Source organism: Candoia aspera, chromosome 1 (assembly GCF_035149785.1).
Source record: "Candoia aspera isolate rCanAsp1 chromosome 1, rCanAsp1.hap2, whole genome shotgun sequence".
NCBI classification, from domain to species: domain Eukaryota; kingdom Metazoa; phylum Chordata; class Lepidosauria; order Squamata; family Boidae; genus Candoia; species Candoia aspera.
In genome coordinates, this window is record NC_086153.1 from 224300101 (window position 1) to 224326477 (window position 26377).

General features: G+C 40.5%; 3 protein-coding genes across 4 annotated transcripts in view; 2 read left to right on the forward strand and 1 right to left on the reverse strand.

Annotated features, from left to right (window-relative positions):
- SMARCAL1 (SWI/SNF related, matrix associated, actin dependent regulator of chromatin, subfamily a like 1) overlaps positions 1-4211 on the forward strand; it is a 28035-nt gene extending 23824 nt beyond the window's left edge. For both annotated transcript variants that reach the window (XM_063288836.1, XM_063288837.1), the window contains 4 exons: positions 410-592; positions 1518-1618; positions 2776-2875; positions 3961-4211. In XM_063288836.1, the coding sequence (XP_063144906.1) occupies positions 410-592; positions 1518-1618; positions 2776-2875; positions 3961-4152 (576 nt within the window). In that variant the 3' untranslated portion in view covers positions 4153-4211. The remainder of the gene's footprint in view (positions 1-409; positions 593-1517; positions 1619-2775; positions 2876-3960) is intronic.
- A 1112-nt stretch (positions 4212-5323) lies between these two features.
- RPL37A (ribosomal protein L37a) lies at positions 5324-9608 on the forward strand. The gene is made up of 4 exons (XM_063288838.1): positions 5324-5413; positions 6914-7042; positions 9066-9148; positions 9472-9608. The coding sequence occupies exons 1-4, from the start codon at positions 5411-5413 to the stop codon at positions 9533-9535; spliced, it is 279 nt and encodes a 92-aa protein (XP_063144908.1). The 5' UTR covers positions 5324-5410; the 3' UTR covers positions 9536-9608.
- A 6408-nt stretch (positions 9609-16016) lies between these two features.
- The window catches only part of IGFBP2 (insulin like growth factor binding protein 2), a 64434-nt gene continuing 54073 nt past the window's right edge, over positions 16017-26377 (reverse strand). The window contains exons 3-4 of the mRNA XM_063288839.1: positions 22616-22756; positions 16017-18817 (exon numbers count right to left, since the gene is read on the reverse strand). Of these exons, the coding sequence (XP_063144909.1) occupies positions 18650-18817; positions 22616-22756 (309 nt within the window). The 3' untranslated portion in view covers positions 16017-18649. The remainder of the gene's footprint in view (positions 18818-22615; positions 22757-26377) is intronic.

A 26377-nucleotide genomic window follows, 5' to 3' on the forward strand; every position in this document is an offset into this window, starting at 1 on the left:
TTTAATTTGGATTCCTGCACTAAGCAGGCAGTTAGACTCAGTAGTCTAAACGATCTAAATGACATTTTGATTCTACACATAATTCTTCACATTTTAATTCTACTCATGAGATGGAGTCCAACAGCTTGTAGTTGTTTTGAATGCTGGGAGATGTGTAGTAACTGAAAACAAACATATATAGAATGTGCCTAATGTTTGGCTATGAGGCCACCTAGAAACTCTGTTTACTTGGCTCTAAACAACTTGGGACCCAAACGGAACTTAAGCACAAGTATAGCAATGTGACTTGTAATCTGTTGGCTCTGAAAAGCTCAGCTTGGCATGGAATCTTTCCATTTTCAGACAGGCACTACAAAAGAAGCAAGCCCTGATGACAAGTTACTCTTTGTAGCCTCACCTTCTCTTTCAGAACATTGGGTTCATTCGCATTGACGGTTCCACTCCCTCAGCTGAGCGTCAGTCCCTCAGTCAAGAATTCCAGTTCTCTGAGAAGCTGTCTGTGGCTGTCCTTTCCTTGACCGCAGCTAATATGGGGCTTACCCTCTCATCTGCTGACTTGGTTGTGTTTACTGAGCTGTTCTGGAACCCTGGGGTAAGAAGACTTTGCCTGGTGGTATTTCTACTAAAATGTGCTTTTCATTCATTCTTCATTCATTCAATAAATTTACGTGGCCACGCATCTCATATACATGATTCTGGGCGGCTAACAATTAAAACAAAAATAAAAACAAGATAAAACAGCCAAAAATTAAAAACAACATCATTGTTGTGCTTAAAGTAGAAAGTGTAGGGGGAAATGAGTTACGTACAGAAAAGGAAGAATTTGGCATAGAAAAAGTAATTTTGCTTCACATAAGTTTCTGCATAAACTAGTAGCTGTAATCCTTTTAGTATGACATTAGCCTTCTAGCAAAATTGCTTTGTAGCTATGGTCGTTGATGAAACTTAGGGTGAAGTGTCACCTGGAGGCAAGTATTGTGTGTAGGATTCTTTAGTCCCACTCTCCTTGACTGATTTTATGCTTTAAAACTTCCTTGGAGTCTTTCCATGTGATTTAAATGATGAAAAATATGGTGGAAATTACCTTGTTAGTCTTAACTGATAGATGCTCTTTGCATATGGAGGAAAGAGGGAGGGGGCATAGTCTGCTTCCCTTTCTAGCATGTAAAACATCACTTTTCTAATGTTTGAAGAAGGTTGGTAAATCATTCTTGTGATGAAAATGGGAATACACCAAATAATCACCTAATCCATTTAAAATTGTTATAAGAACAGCTACACACTCTCTGAATCTTGGTCTCTAAAACAGGAACATTAGGAATTTCAGCCACCCATTCTCTTAATTTTAAATACATTGTGTCACCCACTTGAAATGGAAGTACTATCACACTTATGCCAAATACATTGTGTCATTGGTTTATTGTTTGTTTATTTATTGGCTTATTATTTATTGTTTTATTGATCACAGCAGCTCTGTTTGTTTTTTTCTAATTTATATATTTGGCTTTTAAATGTAGGTTTTGATCCAAGCAGAAGATCGGGCACATCGAATTGGACAGACTAGTTCTGTGGATATCCATTATTTGGTAGCAAAGGGCACAGCAGATGATTACTTATGGTAGGGAGAAGAAAGTGTTTCTTTGCCTTTGACCACACTGTGGATTGTGACTATGATCCTGAGAAAATAAAGGATACTTAATTAGGAGTCTTGAGGTCATTTTTACTTCTGTGGTAATGAAATAGCACGTCGGCATTATTTCCTGAACCTCCTCTTGTCGTCTCATTTTCCCATATGTATTCTGATCTCATCACTATGACAGATAATGATAAAGTACTTGGATTCTAGAAACGTGTAATTGCAGAATTTTACTGAAGAAATTGAAATTGCTTTAATGTGGTTGCTACTTTAACCCTGCAACGCTCCACATGGTGTTTCAGATGGAGGATCTAAAACCTGAGAGTTGATATGGGATGGACCTATTCTTGGCCAAAAATGCTTTGTAATTCACCTTATGCCTCTTCAGCAACTCATGAAAATGACAGAATTGTTTATTGCATTTATGTGCTACTTTTCCTTCACAAACTTAAGGCATGTACATGGAATCCCCCTCCAATATTATCCTCATAACAACTGTGTGAAATAGTATAGGCTGATGTTTAGTGACTGCCTCAAATCTGCCAATAGTTTTTATGGCTGAGTGAGGATTTGAATTAGGATATTCCCAGTCCCAGTCCAATACTAATGATTATATCACACAACCTTCTAGAAGAAAGGTTGAATACAGTGAGGAATACATAGAGGCTTGTAGGAAGTGGCTCACCATATAGACTTTTCCATCAGAAATGGAAGTTAAATTGTTTAGAGCTTTCCTAGTGCTTCATGAAGTTCTAAGAGGTCCAGTATTGCCATACATGGAAAGATGTTAGGAACAATAATTTTCTCATTTTCTTGTAAACATCGATCCGTGAAACGGTTAGCAGAAGAGGAAAAAATAAAATCGTTTGCTGCAGTGGATGTAGCGCTCTCGTTCAGTCTTTTTCCTTATGGTCACAACAGTAATTGGGAAGCTTAGCTAGGTGAAGACGAATTTAACGCATGACATCGTTGTTTTCTCTTGCAAGCAAATTAAATAGTTCTTTCTTATGATTTGCATGATTATAAGATCAACTGGATGTTTTAGCCTAGTTATAGCAACCATTTTTAGTATGCAGACAGTACTGAAGGACTGTCCCTCAGTATGTTTTGATAATTGAAATTATTGTATTTTCCACTAGGCCAATGATTCAAGAGAAGATCAGAGTGTTAGGTGAAGCTGGTTTATCAGACGCTAAGTTCTCTGAGACATCGGAAACCACAGATTACTATATCTGCAAGGTAAGCTACTGCATGGCAAACGGTGCTTCGTAATTTAACGTAAGGTTGTTCTTCTTAAGGTACATAATACTTTAAGCAGTAAAAGGAGGAGGAAAATTGGGACTATCATACGTATCTCATCTTTAGAGCAGGGCTGGAGAACCGGTGGCTCCCCAGAATCCTTCACCCTTGCCTGTGCTGGCTAGGACCGATGGATAAATCCAGAAGGCCACCGGTCCCCTATTCTTGCTTTAGAGAATCAAGATTAATAACGGAAGAAAGGACAGAGACATGTTAGAGCTGCAATTAAAACAACAACAGTAAAAAGTGCTAATGTGACCAAAATGACACGGAATGATTTTGAAGTAAAGCCTGCTGCAGACACTAACAATCTCCTGAAGGCAGTTTGCAGACCTATGGCTACATATGCACTTCAGCCTAATTTCAGAAGACTTCCGCAGGCGATACATTCAGACCTCCGTTAAGAGTTCTCTCTTTCCCCTAGCCTGATACTTGAGGAGAGAGAGAGGCCAGAAGAGAAAGAGTGCTCCAGAGCAAGAAGGAATGCACTCATCCATTTTTGCTTATTCGGTTCTTTCTTTAGCCCCACCCACTCATATGGCCTCCAGCAGCTAAGCTGCTGTCTAGGACAGCTATATAAAGTTTAAGGATTTATTCAAATCGAATTTGTCAGCCTGTGTGTATAATGTGAATTGACCTTTCCCCAGGAATACACCACTGTTGGAAAACACCAGCTATTCTATTACCTGAAGGGTTACTTATGTATGGCTTCTTTTGGGAGATTAGGGCTCATGCTTGGATCAAAGGAAGGCACCTATTGGATGCAGTGCTTTTTGACAAACACTTTCCTTTGCTGTTGAGAGATTTGTCCGCTAGTTTCCTGTGTCACTTTTGTTTCAGATGGCAGGGAGAAGTAGATAAATAGATGGTTCAGTCTTCTTTCTAATATTTGGAGACTTTTTGCATCTCCATGCATTTCCTGTGTTAATTTTTTGAACCTATGTCTTACTGATGATCAGAGCTATTTAGTATTAAAGAAACAAGTTAACAAGAGTTTGACAAAGGCTTTCTCTTTAATTTCATAGGAGGACACCAAACAGCAGACCATCTTAAACCTTTTCCAGAGGACCTTCTCAGACGATATAGATGACGTGGATGAAGCCTTCCTTGTGGGGGCAGTGGATTTATGTGAAGATTCTGGGCGAGAAAACTCACTGAATGATAGAGCAGGATATTTTTGCTCGGCAAGCCCATGCAAAAAAAAGCGTACTCAATAATGCGCATGGAGGCATGAATATTAGTGAATTATGTTTATTTTTATTAAAGTATTTAAAGAGAAAAATCAGTGAAATCAGTGAATGATTTGGTTGCTCAAATAAATTATTTTTAAATGGTGTTCTTGAATTTGTATTCATGATAATATATCCTTATTTTTACATAATAAAGCAAATCTCTATTTTACTGATTCAAATCCTATCAACTATTGAAAGACAAAACTCTCATCATAAAGAGTTCCAAAAGTTCCAGGATTGTCTGTCTAAACATTTACTTTGAAGCAATTTTTTCTCCTCAGCATAGGCCAGAGATTCAATGTGAGTAGTTTTTTGCCAGTGGAAATTGGAATTTGGCCAGAATTTGAAACTACAATTTGTCAAATAATTTCATAAATAGATTTTTGTTCAAATTTTAAATGTCAACGTTCCACAAGAAAAGCAGCCAACACATGAATGTTTGTTTATATGTCTCCAGAACAATTAGTTGATCCATAACATTTTTTGAAGGAATATTGGATGGAAGGAAAAGATAATAAAGTAGCAAAATTTGAATAATAAATAAGTAAATAAATATTGAGGATTATAAATAGATGAATAATTCTTAATAGACATCCAAGAAAGAGAATAAAAGTGAATTCCTATTAATTCCTATTATTTTTAATAGTCTTCTTAGAAAACTGAGCACAAGATTGCAATTAAATCCTTAATTAAAACTTCACTTAAAATGTATAAATTTTGAGTTTAATTGAACAAATATTAAGCCAAAAAGGGTTCCTGAGAGCAAAAAGTTTAAGAAACACTGCCGTAAAGAAACGTGTCGACATCCATCTTCTCCAGAAACAAGTACTGTGAATAACCATAGCGATTTCTCTACAATGGAAATATTGTTTATAAATAAATAGTGTGTTCTATCGTTTCTTTTTTTTAATCCTATCTCACCCGTCGGACATTGATTCTGATGTTCCCTACCAGTTATACTTTCTATTATACTTGCATGAACAGCAAAAGAAAGAAAGAAGGGGCATTGCGGGGTGGAAAAAAAGCCTACACGTTGGATGCTAATGTTTGCAAATATTGGGGGGGGGGAGTTAGTCCACCTACGTAGTCCCACCAAAGGACAGACTGCAGCCGAAGGCGCAGCCTCTGCAACAGGCAACATACGTACACTTTTTCTTCCGGTCTCTTCCGGAGAAGGCACGGACAGTGCGCGTGCGCAGAGAGTATTTCCTCCTTTCTCTCTGCGGCCTGTTCGAGAATCAAGATGGTGAGTGGAGCTGCGTTTTGGAGTTATATTCGTTTTTATCTGCTGCCATCCCGCTGGAGGCTCCTCTTACTCGCGTATGCGATGCCGGGAGCTGGAAATATGGGGATTGAAATATTTGGGGAATCGTATATTGGGAGCATTTGGAGCTGATCCTGGGGCGGGCTTGCCGGAGACCTCCGGGTAGAGCCGGCGTCGGAAAGAAGCACACTGGGCGTGTGAATGCGGGGAGTCTGTGTCGGGAGGACTGTGGATGTTGAGACGTCAAGGTTTCGCCGTTCCTCCTCTCTGCAGAACGTCGCAGAAAGGATTGAATTGAAGAATTGAAACTGCTTACGTTGGGGGTGTTTTTTCTTTCGTATAGAATTAAACGAATAGTTTACTTAACTAATTAATTGGTTAATTAATTAGTTTTTTGATTAATTGAGAAGGTATATGGGGTTTTTTTGTAAAAGCGCACCCTTATTGCAAAGGGTGGCCGATCGTTGCATTTCAGGCACATACACTTTTTTTTTAAAGTGGTTGATTATTTGTGGCTAAAACTTGCCCAACTCCAATATCAAGAATAAGTTAAGCGCCTTGCCAGCCACTCTGCTGGTTGTTCCATCCTTCTCTACTCTTCCCTTTTTCCTGATGATTTTCCATCAAGTTTTAAGTCCTTTAAGGTTTCTGTAGTGAGAGAAAGATCACAGCTTGTAATACTCTGGGTGGCCCATACATGATACTGCCAGCCTTACTTAAAATACTGATAGGTCACTCACTATCCAGAGGATTTTGTACTGGGATCCAGAGTTAGGGATAAAAGTTGAGCTGACATACAGTATCCAGCACATTTTGGATAACATGGCAGCAAGTGTGAATAGAATCTATTATGCACTTTGCATCTTTAGTCAACAACAATTATCCTGTTGTTAGTTGTGCCACTTGGTTGCTCCGGTGAAGTACCCTGATTAGAATCCTGTATTGATTTGAATGAAAATTACATTGAACTCACTGAGACCCAAGTAGGCAAATACGGAGATAGGCTGGTAAGGCATCTCATCTTCCCCAATTATTAAAAGTGCTTAGTTTGTTAATTGTTTGCTTCCTTAAAACTGATTTCATTTATATTCCACTTATCCTTGAAGCTTAAAATTGCATTCATTGGGTTCTTGCCTCATTTTTTTTCCTGAACTCTGAAGTGGATTAAGTTGAGAATGTTGGCCTGTAAGACACTTAGGTTTAGCTGAACCATGGTTCACATAATTAAAACAGACGAGACAAAAACGTAATTGGACAGTTTGTAATTCAGTGTGGCATGCAGATATATTCAACAGAGGGGCCCAAAGTCATCCTGTGAACTTAATAGTCAAGTGAAAACTTGAACTTGGATCTCCCTGCAGTCCATACTTGAACTAATACATAACATCATCTCCATAATTCTACTGTAGTTAGTTACTGATGAGAACAGATAACTGGAATAGAAATGAAAATTGTGACACTTTTGTTGCTCTGCTCTAACAGGCCAAGCGTACTAAGAAGGTTGGGATTGTAGGTAAATACGGTACCCGATATGGAGCTTCCCTCAGGAAGATGGTGAAGAAGATTGAAATTAGCCAACACGCTAAGTATACATGCTCCTTCTGTGGAAAGGTAAGGCTCTACTTCAGCCTTTCTCAACCTTTTGACCCTGGAGGGACCCTTGAAATATTTTTCAGGCCTCGGGGAACCCCTGCACATTCAGGCTCAAATATAGGCCAGAAGTTAAATTATTGTATTCGTTTCATGTGTAGGCCTGTATATATGCATTAACAGTGTCATGAGTAAGGATGGCGAGCAGGGGGCTCCCATCCAGACTGTAAAGCGCATGCGTAGCACTGAGGAATTAGGTAGCCATTCCAAGAGACACAGATCAGGCCCGCCTTAACCTTTGGGGTTTATATGTCTGGGTTTTTCCCACGCTTCTTCAGTTTGTTAGGATTTTCCTGTTATGTAGCAGCAATAAAACACTAGAGACCTGTTCCTTGTCTCAGCGTGGTTCCTGGCTGTTAGGACAAACAGTGTTCTTAAACTGAAAATAAAAAATGAAACTTACCTCTTTAATGTGAAGTTGCCTGAATTGGAAATAATTTTTTAAACAAATCGAGATCCCCCAGGGAACCCCTAGTGACCTCTCGGGGAGCCCTAGGGTTCTGTGGAACCCTGGTTGAGAAACCCTGCTCTATTTTATAGCAGCAAATGCATGAAAATACTGTTTTTAATTAGGGGCTGTCCCTTTCAGTTCTAAGGGAACAGTTATTTTATTTTATTTTATTAAATTTATATCACCGCCCATCTCCCCCGACGGGGGACTCTGGGCAGTTTACAATAAAAATAGAGGTAAAAACATATCCACCTAAGTTATAGTTAAAATATAAATAAGAAAATAAATGACTGTTTTTTTTACAGTCATTCCTGAGAGACTTACCTTGGATAATAAATTTATGAAACTTAGGAGCTGGCATTTAAATTTTTTTAAAAATGTGTCTATGCTAGTGTTACGCATTTTTGGAAATTCGTTTAATTCTCTTATGAGACTTAAAGATGTTCTGAATCCTTCAGAATGTAATAGTAAGGCAAGTTTCTGTGTGAAACCTTGAGAATGTAGTTACTTTATGTTTTATGTGGGGATTTCAGTTATGTTATAGGAAAGATCTTTGAATTGGAAATTCAATCATTTTTTCCCAGTTTGGTTCCTCCCATATGTGTTGGGACTGCAGTCCACAAGACTCCTGTCTTGGTAATTAGGAACTACAGTTCCTATGGAAATAGAGAAATCAGGGAAGGTTGATTTGCTTCGGTCCTCTGCTCAGCATACATCTGCAATACAGAATGCTTCTATAAAATTCCTAGCAGATAGCTATCATAGCATAATTATACAGTGCTTATTACTGTTGTTCAGGTTGAATATCCTTGATAATAATTTATTTTCCAAATGTTGTGAACTTCAGAAATAAGGAATTGTACTCAGGTGTTATGAAAAACCAGCCAGAAAAATTGTGTCTTCAAGAGATAAGACACTATTTAATTAGAGCTATTTTTATGGCCGTAGATGTGCTGAAAAATATCCAATGCAAAAAAAAAAATCCCATAGTTATTACTGAATTATTGTTGTTAAACTTAGAACTAATGTTTAATTGCTAACTCTTGTATGAACTAGGCTGCTTAACCATATCATTTATGTTGCTTGGAATTTTTTACATTAGCTGTCTGCTTGAGGAAATTTTATGTTCTTTCTTCAAAGCAGAGTCAGTAAAATCCTTTCTGCTTTTTTAGTGGGGTTCAAAATAAGACTGATCCATATTACTCTATAAGAATAAGCAAGGAATTGTGGTGTTCCTTACTGGATCAGCTCTACAAGAGAGCTTCAAAAATAGTTGCTAAAGAGTTGAGCAATAATCCTGGTAACTCCTTTGCCCAAGGCTTCAATGGGCATTATGTGATTCCTATAACTTGCTTGCTGCACTCTGGGGTGTGCTTATGGCATATGACATGTCCTTATGTGTGAATGTATTGTCAGTTCCCTGAGAATCATTTTATGAAAACATACATGTACAATTAGAAAATACGTAATAGAAGAATTTTAATTTGTAGTTTGGATATACTTGCACACACAGGAAAATATTTTCTCTTACAGACCAAAATGAAGAGGAAAGCAGTGGGTATTTGGCATTGTGGCTCATGTATGAAAACAGTGGCTGGTGGAGCTTGGACGTACAAGTAAGGGAACAGCACAATGTTTTGAGTGAATGTTTCATTTTCATCTATGGAGTGTGTTGTATAGAGTGAGGTAAACATTCAAATAAGAATAATAGATGGATTTTCCTTTGGTAATTGAAATTAAAATGACCCTGTGTAGGTAGTTGTTGGGGCCATGGAAGAGGTATGTGCTTTTAATGGGTATTTTATTTTTAGGTGGTTAAGGGGTTGGTTGGGTTAGTTCTCTTGCCCCTTTCTGGGATGAGTACTGTTACTTTGGGTACACCTCTGGGTTGTGGCCATACTCCTGACTGTAATAACAATAAGACTTTTGTTTCTTCCAGCACCACTTCAGCAGTGACAGTGAAATCAGCCATTAGAAGACTGAAGGAGTTGAAAGACCAATAGAAATATATTCTTGTTTGAATGCTGTCTATTGTCTCAAGTCATGCTATCTGCCAATTAAAGGTGGCTGTGAAAATGTGTGTGCATGCAGTTCTATTGGTACTGGCTTTCTGCAAGTGTAGAGTAAGTGTGCTCCTTGTAATCATTCCAGATCAGTTTACACAAAAATGGGAAGTCAACACATAATAGATGCAGTAGTAGTAAAAGATGCAAAATTAAATACCTTAAAGACTCCCAAGTCATACTGAATTAAACTCTATTCTGTTGAAATCAATTACGTTTAGTACTGACCCTCAGTTTTGTTTACACTATGTAATTCCTCAAAAACATGAGTAGAATGTGCTACGGCTTCAGAAATACCTGCAGAGTATAATTTTCAGGATCATTAATCTGCAGTCCTTTATACTCGGAAAGAAGTCCCTATTAACTCTGGACTTGCTTTTGAAGAGATGTGAATAAAGATTTTCTCATCCAATTTTGCTATTTTGGGGAAGAAAGGGGGAAGGCTGAGTGGGAGAAAAGTAGATACAGGTGGCAGTAGAATAAGTGTGTAAAGAGGGTTGGCAGAAGCTTTTTACTTGTATCTCTCAAGAGGATGGTTTGAGTTTTCAGGAAAAATGTGGGAGTGCTATTTGTACCTAGTCTCCAGTAGTTGTTTTTCCAAATAAATGGAATGTTGGAAAGAAATTATGTAAAATGGCTCAGGACTTTGTCCATCAGCAGGATAACTCTCTGAAAACGGAACAACATGAAGCCACATGTAGTGTAGAAGGAAAACTGGGGAGTGTGGGGGAGGAAATTTGAAAATGGGATGGATTTGGCTGGGGGCTGCAGAGAAAAATGTTCTAGAAAAATTTTTTCCTAGTCTAACAGCTTGGAGAGCTGCTGACTGTTTCTAAGCTTCTTACCTTCCTGGTTATGTGACCTAAAGCACACTGTATCTCACCAGTGCGCGCACATACATACAGGTAGTTCTCGCGTACCAACAGAAATTGGGACTGGGGACTCTCACTAAGTGATGCGGTCCTAAGGTGTAATGTCATGTGACTGCACCAATTTCCAACAGCAGTTCTGGCAGTCCCAGTTGCTGCTGTTAGGTGAATCCTGTGCTGTTGTAGCGTCTCATGGTCACATGATCACCATTTGCAACCTTCTGCTGGCTTTCCCATTGACTTCGCTTGTAGGAAGCAGGCAGTGGAGGTCACAAATGGCAACGACGTGGCCGTGGGGATGCTGTGTTGGCATTTCATATAGAAAATCAAATTTAAACACCAGGTATCAAATAGTCAAGAGCCAGTTTGGTATAGTGGTTAAAGCACTGGGTTAGAACCTGGGAGACTGAGTTCTAGTCTCACCTTAGGCACAAAGCCAGCTGGCTGACCTTGGGCCAGTCACTTTCTCTCAGCCCTAGGAAGCAGGCAAGGGCAAACCATTTTGGAAAATACCTTGTCAAGAAAACTGCAGGGACTTGTCCAGCAGTCTCCAAGAATCGGACATGATTGAATGGGAAAAGAAAGGCTGCTGAAGTTCTTCAAATATGGTCAGATCAGTTCTTTTAGGATCAAAGCACACTCCATTTTTTTTTTGCTCAACTTTAAACGCTGTTTGTGTTAGAGATACTTCTTCCCTGATAGAAGGCACCTGTTTCCACCATAGTGAATATTTGCAGGATGTAAGACTATTTTCTTTGATTAATTTCTGGTGGGTAATTTTTCAAGTTTAATGAGAAAATGCTGTTAAGAAAATTAACAGTTTGAGTCTGTCACTGTGCTGCTTAAAATACAGCAGGAGCTATTGATCTAGCACGGGCTGGCAACCCCCAGGCCGGATGTCGTCTGCCACCCAACATCATCCAGCTCATGGTCCCCAAAAGAATACATCCCCTCGGCACACAAGAGAAAGTGCTCGCCACCACCTTGGGTGGCCATTTTGGCAATAGCTTCACTAGCCACTGTGGTGTAGGCAGAGCAACAAGTTCCCTGCTTGGGCTGACAAAAGCAAGCCATAAGGCAGAGGAGGAAAAGGTGGTAGCAGCAGCAGCCTGGCCTCTGGCCCCTGCCTGGAAGAAGGTTGCTGATCACTGATGCAGCACAAAGTGCTGCCCTGGAGGTGTCCCATCTGGTAAGCTGGGTGGTGGCGTGGACAGAGGCAGTTGTACTCCTAAAGCTTTGGTCAGATAGTGACTACGTAGGGCACTTTAATTTTATGAATGCAGGAGTTCTGCATAAGTTGCACCAAGAAGAGTGTTTAATAAGTACGCATTAGGGATATGCAAAACATTGTGCACACGAACCATTCCATGCATGGAACAGCTGTTCTGGAATGGTTTGCTCCCAAACAAGCATGCTGAGCCACAAGTACTTCAGAGGGGAGGGGGAAAGGAAAAGCCGAAAACATCACCAGTGCTGGCTGAGGGGAAGCCAAGGTGCTGCACAGATTGGGGTGGGATACACCATGCTGGGAGCTTTTAGAGGGGAGTGGGGGATAATAGGCGTTTTTGTTCCAAATCCAGAATAACCTGCTTTGGGTTTTGATACAACCAAACCATGGCTGGTGGGAAATGGTTTGGTTTTGTTCCAAGTTTGAAACAACCTTTTTCCTATTTTGTGCATACTCCTATCACCCATGAAAACAACCACATTCCATAGCAGTGGTGCCTATAGTATTTGATTGCAAATGTTGCATTTTCCAAGTATAAAATGCTGTGTTCATTTCATAAAAATGTCAGCATTGCCTTGAAAGATTAGTAGTAAATTTTAGCTCTTGAAAGATTACAAAATTAATTTTGACAATGTAGCCAGTCAAGTTTTTGTTACAAAGATTTATAAAAATGTTAAGAATAAACTACAGCAAAAAAAAAAAAAAAGCCCCTAGATACATTGATTATGTAGCAAGTGTCTCCTACATGAATGAAAGGTGGAAGCTGTGGCCAAGAGGGCCTTTGCCCACTTCCTGGTGGTGCCCCAATTCCAACCATTTCTGGAAGAGGAAGTGCTGGCTAGTCACTTGTGCCCTTGTTGCCTCAGGGGTGGACTACACCTTTAAAGATCACTGAGAAAACGCAGCTAGTGCAAAATGCAGCATCCCACGTATTAACTGGGACAACCCATTGTTGTCATGTAACACCAATATTACAGGAGCTGCATTGATTGCAGTTAGTTGGTAGGTGCAATTCAAGCTGCTGGTGCTCACCTTTAAAGCTCTACACGGCTTGGAGAATGGCTGTGGCTCAACCCACTTATACCAGCCAACCATTTGACCACCCAAGAAATACCTGTAGAGCAGCATTTCTCAGCCTTGGCAACTTGAAGAGGTGTGGACTCCAACACCCAGAATTCCCCAGTCTCCCCTCCTTGTGAGGTACAATGGAAAGGAAGTCTTCTCTGCAGCAGCTACCCTCCTGTGGAATGCCCTCCCACCAGAAAAAAGATCTATGCCCTCACTTTCAATATTTTGGAAATTCAAAAATAGGGCTTTTTAAACATGCATTTGGGGACTGAGGCAAGAGCAGGCAGAGAAGTGCCTGTGTTACGATTGTTACGATGATAAACAGTGCTATGGCTTTGTGATTATACTATTACAATTGTGTGCTTAATGTGTTTTTAGTGCTGATATATTTGATTTTTGTGGGGGGGTACGTATTGTAGCTCTGGAATACTAGCCTTTTCATAATGATCAATTCTACATGGAAAACCACAAGGGAGCCTCTCTATGCTGAGTTGCAGTGACAGGTTTCAGTTTTGCAAGTAGCCTCATGTGGGTGCTGCAGTTCTATCAAACCCATTCCATTCTAGCTCTAGTTTCATCCCAACCTTCAGGTGTGGCATCTGGGTGCATGAACTTGTGACAATATGTAATACGTAATTCCAACACTGGAACTGGGAGTTTCTTGGGAAGATGCTAAAGAGGATCCAAAGATTTTGCTCACTGCTTCCCTCTGCATGGAAAAATAAAGGCATGTATGGCTCGCCTAGAACCTTAACCTTACAATTTATATACGGACATAACTTTTTACAGTAAAATAAAGTGGGTGTTTACTAAGTTTGAAGAAATCCTAATGTGAACTACCCTCTCCCTTCAATTTTTACCTTTCTACCTATTGTAGCACAACTTTAAACGTAGGGACCAATATGGGTTCTCTTTTTCTCTCTCTGCAAATACTTCTTTTCTCTGTGTTACTTTTGAAGGCATTTACATAATATAAGCTGTTACATTTTTTTCTAGATAAAGTTTACCCAGTAAGTTTTGCCCCAGCTGTAATACTATTTGGAAAGAGACCATAAGAACCATAAACGGAGCCATTAGCTATGCTGGTTTCCCAACAGATATGGAAACAAAGTGTTTTAAACTTCTTATAATGGCATATTTAAGTTCTACTAAAATAAGGGATCCCAAGACTCAACAGAGACTTAAGCCATCCAAACAGAATCAAACTGGGCTGGGTGATCTATCCTTGAGCAGATCAGGGAGATTGATACCTTGTGGCCAATGTGATTTGCACTGGCAAGAGTTAGGACAGGGGTCTCAAACTGCGCAATGGCTAGTTCATTAGCCCAGGGGCTGCAAGACTGAAGCCTTTTCATGCATTGCTCCAAAAATCTCTAATGAGACAAAAACAATGAGCAGCACAATGGTACTCTTAGAATTCTATTCAGTTTTTTTTGAAAACCAACCCTACCCTAAGTTAGTCATACATCCTATGTATGAAATCCAGATCTGAACTGGATAGCAATTGATGCCGTACATCTCTTGACAAACGTTCTAATTCAGAAATGGTATATTTAAACAGATTAAACGAACTGCACTTTCTAACTGGCTTTGTGAGCAAAGAAGGGATTAGGGAAGTTAGGAACTACAGAAAGCACAAACCAAGAAAAGTTGTTTCGAAGAAGCCCCCTTTAATTCCAAGGAATTTCCTTCTCTGACTGCTGTTCAGTGGCTCCTGCCCTCACCACTGGATTAGACTACTGCAACACAGGCCACATGGGGCTGTCTTTAAAGATCACCCAGAAGCTTCAGCTGGTGCAAAATACAGTGGCTTGGATACTCATGGGGGCTTGCTAGTGGGCACATTATCATACTCCTTTGCAGGCCCAGCATGGGCTTCCAGTTAGTTTCCAGGTGCAATTTAAAGGTCTGGATTTAACCCATAAAGCCTTTATTGCTTGGCGCTGAGTTGCCTACAGGTACACAACTCTCCATTTGGTGAATGACAGAAGTAGGTGGTTATTCCCCATTTTCAGGAGGTGGGAGCCAAAGCCTGGAAAAACTGTGTGTGTGTGTGGTGAGGACCTCCCACTAGAGGTTTGTCTGTCTCTAACATTATCTGATTTCTGGAAAAAGTTAAAAATAGATTTCTGGAGGGCTTTTGGGGTCTGATGCCAGGTATTGTTTGGGGTTTAATATATTTTTTGTTATGATTATAATTTGTAATTGTGAGCTACTGGGAGTCTGCTTTGACTGTGGCAGGCAGGGCCGGTTCTGGGCCTAGGCTACCTAGGCAGTTGCCAGAAAAGACTTCTGAAGTACACAATATGATATAAATACAAAATATAAATATATAAAATATAAATATAAAATCTGATGATCTTTCCTCTGCCTTAGAATTTTTTCTTTCTATACTTTTCAAAAACACCCACAAAGTTGGTTGAGTGCAAGTGAACAGCACTCTAACCAGACGTTGCAAGTCACGAAAAAGAAATTATTACTACAGCTAAGGACCTCAGGAAGCTGATATTACTGAAGCAAGACAAAGGTCTGGTAGGAAGGTACTGAGCAAGTGAGTAGCGTGACTATCAGCTTATCAGCGTTATACCTGGAAAAGCGGTAACGGCACACCCTGTGCATTAGCATGCCTGCTTGAAGGTTAAATATACAGTAACTGTAGGGGGCACTTTGCCTAGAGTGCTAAAATGTCTAGAGCTGGCCCTGGTGGCAGGATATGAATCTGTTAAATAAGAATACACAGCATTCCAAAGAATAATGAGTGCTTTCTGAGCTAAGCTCAGAAACCCCCCATAGCCCCTCCTTTGTGGGGAGATGGGCGGTGATAAAAATGTAATAAATAAATAAGCTGTCTTTGTACTACATTTCTCAGGGTGCCATTTGTGGTGGGAGAGGTGTCAGAAGTGGGCACAATTGAAAGAGTTTAGGAGTGTTTGAGGGCTTGGAGCTCAATCCAACTTTGCTCCACGGCTCTTGTGTGCTGTGGAGTGTTGCCAACAGGTGTACTTTGTGCTTTAAGATTAAGGAAAGGAAGGGACCACTGATAACTGGGGAAACAGGTGCCTGTGTGTGTGTGAGAGAGAGAGAGGAAGAGTTCTGGCTTTGTCCCATCCTCTGCTTTTCTAGACAAAGTTCAACAACTGCTTTGTACAAACTGGACTATACCAGCTAACAAGCTGCTCTGGCTGACAAGTGTTGTATGACTTGGATGGCTGAGTTCAGTTATGCATTTTCCAAATAACCAGAACACCACAACATGTTTTGTCTGGCATCCCATTTAATTTATTTAAAATTTCTCAGAGTTTAGCTATCAAACAAAATAAAGAAAACAGAGCACTGTGATTTCTAAACAGGAGTACATTGTAAGCATCGCTTTCAATGGCAATGAAAGTATTTGAATTCTTCTTTGATGGGTATCAATAGAAAACAGGTAGCACCAATTATTATTTTTTCAATTACTGAATGTTGCAGTATGAAAACTGGATGCCTCCCGCAGGAAAAGTAAAACAAAACAGCAATGTTGATTTATATTCCCAGAACATGAGGTGTTTTGATTTCTCAGGGTTTTTATCATCACCAAAGTTCTAGGTTTGTTCCTGAAGAAGAATCTACAGTTCAAAGTATAAACTTAAGGGGTAGGTGATATTCCTCTTTAAGGCACCAATACTAGTTTTTAAATTGCTAAGTAGATTGGAAGTGGAAAGTAAAAAAAAAGGAACATACTTTTTCTTCCCAATGAGAAGAAATTAGGGTTTGGAATATACCAAGCATAAATGTTTAAAAAGTCACAAATGACCAGGGTTGCCTGATAGAGCATAATGGTTCTCACTCACTGCAATGAATAAGAACGTGCCATCTTTTATCACAAAGGTTTTATCTGTCCCATGTACTGTGCCTGCTGGGAGAACCTCTCCAGTGCAACGTGAGGTTTACTCCATCACGTTCACTTACAGCATTGCCTTTTTTTTCACAAAATCTTTTGTCCCAAAAGCATATTAACTCTTTAGCATATATCTGCTTTCCTACTGGGAATAACCCAGCACCTACAGCTTGCTCTAGAAAGCTATTTGCTTGTTTTGTCCTAATATTTAAATTTCAACCTATAGTACTTCCCCCTAGCAGTCTCTGTCTTGCAACATTAAACATTAATTCTTGTATTCTCTCTTAGAGCAGGTGTGTATACGTACCTGCATTTGGGCCTGAGGTGATGACATTCTCAGGAATTCACGATTTGCCCCTCGTATTCATCAGAGATTGTGGAAATGGAGAAGAACTATGACTATACAAACTGCCACACAGTGCTGCAATTTTTTGGGCTGGTAGAGAAGGGCGGGCATTCTTTCAAGGTATCAGCTATGCAGGGCCGCAACTGGGGGGGGGGGGCAAGTGGGGCATGTGCCCTGGGTGCCACACTGGGGGGGCACCAAAATGAGCACTGGGGGGGGCGCCAAAATGGGCAAGGAATCCATGGGTGACACAGGCCCTAGTTGCGGGCCTGCAACTATGACAGAACTACAACAGCTCTGTGTGTGACGAGGAGGCAGTGATGTGGCAGGCTGACCAGAAGAGAACTCTACTATTTCAACCAGAGACAAGCCTGGTCATCTTTCTGCTGTGTTCTCACAGAAAAAGATGGAAATGTTTGTTTTTTCTCTTCCAATATATATGGCATTTAAAAAAAAATAATAAACACACACAAAATCCCCTGGTCTTCAACAATTACACTAATAGCAACTGTCCAGTAAATATAAACTGGTATATATAATACAAGAAGACATAGTACATGCAACTGCTTCTCATTTTTTTCAGCATTTGCATGATCCACACAGAAGCAAAATCAAACTCAAGAGTGTGAAGTGGTTATCAGAGAAACTTAACTTATTATTGGGAACTGAAAGTTCAACACCGTATCTCCCCTAGCTCCCAGGTATGATTATTCTATACAGGTTTGTATGCATATGAATGAACATGTACATATAATCTGTCCACATTTTGGGGTTTACAAAGCACTATATTTAGTGTCATTTACTTACAGAGACATAGGCCTTGCTCGTCTTAGACCTATGTCATGTGGGGGAAGGAAAGATTGGTCTACTCATGGGTTTTAAATGGGTTTTTGCTTCTTAGGGTTATGAAATCTTATCTAAGAAACAGCAGGATGTTGAATAATAATTCACGGCATTGAATTCTCAGTGAATGAGGCTGCACATTGATGATGTTAAGCATTGAATGGTTTGGGGGCTGGTCGCAGGGATTTGCACTTTTGTAAATCTTATATTAAGTGCAGTGCCTTGTAAAACAACATGGTGGCATGGTGTAGCTCCTTGCTGTCCATGCCTTCCATGAAATATTGATCCTTAAGCAAAGATTCTCTTTAGTCCTTTAGCTACAACCCACCTAATACTCAAATGGGAGCAACATGGACAGACTGTAGGGCTCTGTGTAGCAGGCACAATGTAGTATTTACAATCTTTGGTCTTTGGCATGGGTGGTGAGAAAGAATTAGAGTACGGGTTATCTCATCCAGCCTGGTGGGAGCAGAATCACCTTTGGGCGAAGAGGTCAGGTTAACTCTTTGCTCCAACCTCTGATTCTTTGCTGCTTCTGGCAAGAGTGAAAGTGATTTAGAAGAGTTTGGGTGGAATTAGGGGTAGGGCAAGAGAAAGCCTGAGATACCAAACCCATTCTATCCACCACCTTTGTTATATTTTCCCAATGGTGCAAGCAACTGAGATATAGGTATAGCCCAGACCTCCTTCCCCTCCCCTCCAAAAAACCTGGGGATTTGCTGGAACATCAACATGAAGGAGAAAATCAAGATGCATTAAAACCCATGTAAAATCCAGCACTGAGAATAGGCCAAGCCACTTGACAGAGTAGGAATGTGTCCATTTATTGCACGTGAAGGGCTGGTATTCCCCTGTCTTCCTGCTCGTGGCCAGAATAGAAGAGGTGGCATTCAGGATCTCCGCGGATGGTAGGTGATCCCAGGATGGTTTTCCCAGTGTTGGGATTGACACACCAACATTCTCCTCGCTGGCCATTCACTGACATTTTGCACTAAATGTAGGGAGGGGAAACAGAATTGAACATTCAGTTGGCTAAATAGACTCTTCTATAGATGACAGGTCATGGCACATGATTGCTTAGTCTTCCGAAGTCACCAGAATTCATCATTCAATCATAGTATCTGCTGAATAGCGAAAGCTATAGCCAGCCATTCCATTGCTCAACTTCGTGTTGTGCACCAGTTACGCCCCTTCCTGGATCGAGAGGCCCTTTGAACGGTCACTCATGCCCTGGTCATCTCCCGTATAGACTACTGTAATGCACTCTACATGGGGCTACCCTTGAAGAATATCCAAAAGCTACAACTGGTCCAGAATGCAGCCACGCGGGCAATTTTAGGTGCCCCAAGGTTAGCACATGTAACACCTTTGCTGCGTGAGCTGCATTGGGTGCCAGTCTGCTTCTGGGTCCAATTCAAGGTGTTGGTTATCACCTTTACAGCCCTACATGGCATGGAGCCAGGTTACCTGAGGGACCGTCTCATCCCCATCACATCGGCCCATCCCACCCAGTCATGCAGAGAGGGCATACTGCAGACCCCATCTGTAAAAGAATTCCATCTAGCGGGGTCCAGGAAACAAGCCTTCTCTGCAATAGTTCCCACCCTCTGGAACACTCTTCCCCCAGAGGTGAGACAGGCACCCTCGCTCCTGGACTTCTGCAAAAAACTAAAAACCTGGTTCTGTCATCATGCCTGGGGCAGGAAGGGGAACAGTCTTCCTGGGGATGGGTAGCGCCCTAGAAGGGCCCTTTGTACTCACGGGTTGAGATGCAATCTTGGCCATCTGGATTTTATTACGTTTTATATTTTTACTGTTTATTTTATTCATATTTATTGAATTTAATGGTACTGAATTTTAAACTTCATTTTTGTTGTAAACTGCCCAGAGTCCCCCTGGGGGGAGATGGGTGGTGATAAAATTTGATAAATAAATAAATAAACTAAATAAATGTTTAAAGACATGTTTTATAGACTAAAACATCAGGCTGGAAAAAGCTGGTTTATTACAAGCTTTGGAGGACAAAATGAAGTTGTTGCAGTTTTGAGATTAACAATGGAATAATGAAGCATCAGCATGCCAAATTTACAAATTAGATACACATTTAGTCTTTAAACTACATAGCACGAAATCTATTACATGTAATTAAGGAAGAGATAGTGAAGAAATTCTAGCTCTATCATAGTTAGAGACTACTTATCAGAAAGGACTTTCTCATATTTGATTTAAACTGCAGAGAAACAGCATATGAACAAGAATGTCATGTTTTGCAGCAAGAAGTAAAATTGGATTAGTAGATTTCACTTCCAGTGAGAGCTGTGATCTCCCACAGGATTTTGCAACACTCAACAGACTTCATCGCTGGTAATGTTTAAGCTTATACAAAGCAACTATAAAAGCAGTTCCCCAGTGGGCAATGGGAAAGTAAGAATAGGGACAGGAGTTTTGGGGGAGGAGACACTGAATTTTTAGGCCCATTAAAGTCACTTATTAAATTCATATTGTGCACCAAGCCATAACATAGCTTCTCGGAGTATAGCTTAGTTTATTGTATGAACCGAGCATTACGGTTTGTTAACTATGTTTTATGGCTTAACATGTAGCATAATTTCAGTCAATTCAATAAACCATGGCTTCACACAACATGTGAATGAGAGCCTCAGTATATTTCAGTGTATCTTTCAGTAATCATCTTTATTTTCATCCTACGCCATGCATCGGTTGGAACAATCTAATATCTCATAATTATGTCATTAGTATATCCAATCTGAGAACATTAAGAAATTCCATAGTGCAGAATTGATTACTTTATCCATAAACAAATAATTAGAGGCTCCCAGAGTAAATAATGAAAAAAAGGGGCATTTTTGCTTGGATTAACTAGCAAAACACTGTAGGTACACCACTGACATTCTTATTTAATGACTGGAGGAATGAATCATCAGGTTTGTTTAAATTACTCTTAGTAGATTCATTACAAATAGTTTATTTGAATCTAGATCCAATATTAATCTCATCTCCTGAATGAGAAAATGTTTGGCCAATGGGAATCAAATGAGCAAAGCGACCAGCCACATAATTCTTCTCCTTGCCCATACAGTCTATGTTTTTCTTTATTTTTATCTCAAATATGATTCTACATCTCTGGCAATTCTTACTTTATTTTGCAGTATCAAGGGGAGAGCGTCCTAACTCCACATGCATCTGCCTGTAATCTGATCTGATATAAAAGAGCACATAAAAATGGTGTGTTAAGTGGACTAACTCCCTTCAGGGCAGTAATCAAATGAAGGCGCATTGGCCACAGCAGTGGGGTATGGGCCTTCCAAGATAATTAGACCCTTGAAGGCATTGGGATTGCCTCCTTTGTCTCACAAAGGGGAAAGCTGCATCAAAGCAACCATACACTGCACTGACATTCACACTCAGCATGTCCAGCAGGAGGCTCTAAGAAAAGAAAATGATGCCAGATGGTTTTAGAAGGGAAAAACTGTATGGATCATTGATGCATCTTTAGAAAATGGCAAGTGTGCTCACCTAGAAATAGCTGAAAAGAGAAGGAGAAAAAGCTACTGGCTCTGTGATCCTGCCATGAAACCTTGTTGCCTGGGTTGTTTGTGAACATGCACTCCATCCTTTATTCCTCTAGGGCAGGTTTCTCAACCAGGAACCCTGGGGTTCCATGAGAAGTCACTAGGGGTTCCCTGGGAGATCATGATTTGTTTAAAACATTATTTCAAATTCAGGCAACTTCACATTAAAGAGGTAAGTTTCTTTATTTTTAGTTTAAGAACACTGTTAATGCAGTGTTCTTAAACTAATAATAATAATATATATACAGGCCTGCACATGAAATGGATGTAATACTTTTGTAACTTCTGGCCTATCTTTGAGCCTGCATGTGCAGGGGTTCCCTGAGGCCTGAAAATATTTCAAAGGTTCCTCCAGGGTCAAAAAGTTGAGAAAGGCTGCTCTAGGGCTTAATCTACAAGCTCCATTTTGTCAGGAATAAGCCTCTTGCTCAGCATGCAAATTCAAGAGCACAGGGACCTTTTGACAAACAGCTGATGATCTTCCTAGTGCCTTAAGAACATTTTCTAAAAATTAGGCTGAAAGGGATGGGAAACAGGATTCCAAAATTGATGGAATGAAAGGTCTATATATTGTGGGATTCCCAATTCCAAGAAGCCCAAGCAAACATGGAGACAGTCAGAGATAGTACAATGGACTATCAACAAGTTTGTGTTCTACACAATTTGCCATTATTTAAAATGCAATTGATTCCCCTCTGTTTTTTGAAGTTTGTTTCTTGTCCTTAATGTTTTTGATACAAAGTTGTCTTAAAGACAATGAAAATGTGACTCAGAGCAGGGACATACAGAGAGAGACAACAGGTAGACTCACATCTGGGCAACTCACTAACTACATAGAAGCAACAAAATCTCTTTTCCATGCTCCAGGGATAGTTTACCACATCCCCAATGGGCATAAAATTAGAATATTTAAAGCAAAACAAGCATTTTATGCCCATTGGGGATGTGGAAAACAATATGAGTGGGAAAGCACTCTCTCCACTGTGATTTTCCTTTGAATGTCTATCATGTATTCTTTCTATATCAAATAATTGTTTATTTATTAACAACAACTGAACAAGATACCACTAAATGGTCTTTTGGCCTGATTCCACAAGGATTTCCCTAGGCTGAATTATACACGAGCCTGGCTAGAGCGGAACTACCCGTTCATCCTGATACTATGTTTTCTGTGGTCCCCCAAGTACTCTTCTTACCTGTTTGAGATTGTAAAAGCCTTGCTTATCACAATTTGGGATATTCAGGGAATAGAGGTGCTCTAATGGACCACGTTCATCTGGCAGGCGCATGGTTGATATACGTTCTAAAACCTGATCCAGTTCCTGTTGACAGGGTGTCTGCAATGCACCAACAAAGCAGATGGGGAAAACAGGAAAAACAACAACAACTCAAAGCATATCAAAGTTCCAGTTTTGTTTTGTTCTGTTTTAAGAGTTTATAAGCTGCCCAACTCCAAACAACTCTGTATAGCTTATATATCAAAAGTCACAAACATTAAAAACCAAAGAAAAAGATCATGAACATCCATAATAACCCAACACCCCTTAAAGGAGAACACAATGGCGCCCCAAACCAAGTGAGGCTCAGCAACCACCTACTGCCAGACCTGGGAGCAAAACCAAAGTTTCAAATACTTACAGAACACCCTTGTGATGGGAGCCATGTGGATCGCTGGGGGGATGGTATTATGTTTGCTTAACGTAACTTTATAGATTTTATCTAATAATATAGCTATAATTTCAAAACATGATCACTCTCTGCATCCACCTAACCAATCAGACAAGTATCTTACCATAGCTTTTGTCGCTTAATGTAAGCTTCCTTAATAAAGTGGCTGGAAATTACTGGAGTTGAAGTGCACACATCTGGAAGACACCAAGATGAGGAAGGCTGACCTAGTGTCAAACCATTCCAAGGTCACTGCATGTTTTTAAAGGTCTTTGGAGGTCTTCAAACAGAGGTCAGTTGTGAATACTGCAATGAGTTGGGAATTGGATTAGATGATCTCTAACATCCCTTTGAACTCCATGATTCTATGACTTGTAGATCTGGATGGGGCAGCAATGCCCCTGAAGGAGCAGGTGTGCTAACTGGGTGTCCTCCTGGATTCACAACGACCGCTAGGGCAGCAGATGGAGGTGGTGGCAGGAAGACCTTTGCCTATCTTTGCGTGCTGCGCCAGTTGTGACTTTCCTGGACTAGGTGGCGGCGGCAGTGGTAGCTAAAACCTTTATCATCTCACAGTTGGATTACTGCAATATACTTTGGCTGCCCTTGAGACAAATGAAGCTGCAACTGTTACAAAATGCAACTGGTTGCCTGATGACCTGTTAGAGCAAATACAGCAAAATAATGACAATGTTGAAGGAAAAGCATTGGCTGCCAGAAGGCTTCCAGTCAAATTCAAGTATTGGTTTTTTTTTTCTTCATATGAAGCTTATTATGGCTTGGTTCCTTGCTACCTTCAGGGCCATCTGATACATGCTGGCTGAGAAGGCCTGTTGTGGATAACGCTAAGAAGTTAAAGAGGGTGGAAATCTGGAAACAGCCCTTCCTGGTTATGGCCTCCCTCACTCTGAAACTGCTTGTCCCTTGAGTTTAGAATGGCCTTTCTTAACCTTTAGACAAGCTGCTATGGAGTTTGGAATGGAGAGAGCAAGATGGAGGCCACTGTCTGGATGGATTTTGTGGCAACGTGATTTTATGTATGGATATGGTTTCTGCTTTATGGCTTTATTTATATGATTTGGTTTTAAGAGACTTAAGTCACCTTATATCTTTAGATGATGTGGCATACACATAACTTTATAAATAAATACTGGCATACGGATGACTTCTTAAAGTCCAGAAATGAAACAAGCTAGCATACACACACACACACACAGTTTATTTATTTATTTTTCAAATTTTTATCATCGCCCATCTCCCCCAAAAGGAGGAGATACACACACACACACACACACACACACACACAGACACAAAATCTGTTCCGTGGACCAACTGTTCTGTGCTACTCCAAGCAGAAGCGGATTGGGGCTATAAGAGCAGGAAATAGCCAAGGACCTAGGTGGTGGCAGCTGAAGGAGGGGAAGGGAGGGGAAAAGTTGGGGACATACAAAGCAGGTGGGCCTGTGGGATATATTTCACTGGTGGCCTATCTCTGTGGCTAAGGTCACATTGCACCGTGGTATTCTCACATAACGTTTCTACCACGGGAGCTACACTGGCTCCCAGTAGGCTTCCAGGTGCAATTCATCATGCTGGTTGTCACCTTTAAAAACCCACCTGGCATGGAGCCAGACTACATAGGACTGCCTCTGCTTGGTGGTTCTGCCCATTCCACCAGATCTGGCCGAGTGGGCTTTGGGTTCCCTTGGTGAAGCAGAGGAAGCTTGTGGGTCCTAGAAAGCATGCCTTCTCTGTCATGGCACCTGCCTGATGGGAGTGTCTCCCCCAAGAGATATGGATGGTCCTGACCTTGCTGGCCTTCTGGAAAGCCATGAAGACCTGGCTTTCCCCCCAAGCACTGCATCCAGGATGTTAACGGAGCTCTGGCATGGGTGTGTGCAATATGTCGCTACTAGGATTTTCACAGAGGCCTTGACTCCTTTTTTCTCTTTTAATGGATTTTGATAATTGCATTATGCTTTTATCTCTTTTTGCCACCCAGAATTTCATTGGTTAAGTGGGCGGTTATTTAAATTTATATAATAACTAACTAACCTCTCGTGATCACTTGATGACACTTCACCATGACTCTTTCACTCTTTAGGTAGCAGGGAGATGGTTTTTATACAGCAGACTCCACTACGATCACATCAATAAGTTATAATTGGAACACGCCTCTTTTATCTGCAATCAGTGCTCCTTCTTCAGTCCTTCCTGAGCTTCACCAGTATGACAGCACCCTCATGTCAAGTCTCTAACACACACACACACACCTCAACAGCTTTGGAGAGACTGTGAAAACCAATTTCAGAGCCTGTCAGTTTCTCTCCAAGAAACATCCTGAATAGTCTTCAGCTACTCAGACTCTGCTTGGATTTGAGCCAGTTAGGAAACAGTGAAGCCAATTAGACCAACCTAAATATGGCACTATGAACTACAGAGAGAGGGGAAAGCCTCACGGACTGCTAGTATAGCATCCCAGAGGGGGGTTTAAAGAGCAGCTAGCTGGTATCAATTTTAACTGACAAGTGAGGGAAGAGATTAAGGGCTGGGTGAGAAAACCTACAGCTAGAAATAATCCCTTTACTCTACACCAACCACAATCCTGACTGACAAGTATGTGTCAAAATCCTCCTGAGTCATGCCAAAATCCATCAGATTTATGGAGAGGAATGTTCTGTTCTGTTCTGATTTGTTCAGTTTTCCTTTCTCTTTTCAGTTTCCCCTGGCTGTCTTCTCTTGGTCCTGATTTAACCTTTGCCACCATATATAATAAAGGCAAATGGAACTCTACTTTGAGAGACCTACTGTTGTTTCTGACAGACTCTCTACTGATCTATAAAACGTACAGTACATTTTATAAAATGTACAGAATCTACAGTACATCCTGTATAAAATGTACAGAATCTCCACTGACAGAATCTCCTCTGATCTATAAAATGTACAGTACAATTTCAGTTAACCGGAACTCAGGCAACCAGCACTCTCAGGCAACCGGCACAAAAATCAAACTGGAAAAAAACCAGCAAAAAAAAAAAATCTGTATCTCCCTGCTGCCATCTAGTGGGCATTAGGGTTTAATAGTAACTCTCAAGCAACCAGAAACTACATTTATCCAGCATCTACCAATCCCCATGGGTGCCAGTTAACTGAAAGTCTACTTATTAAAATTTCAGAGCACATATATATTAACAGTAAAAGAATAAGTACATAATCAAAAACAGAAGTGCCTTGCTGGATTAGCATCCACCTAAGCCACTTGACAGCATCCACTTAATTCATCATTTTCT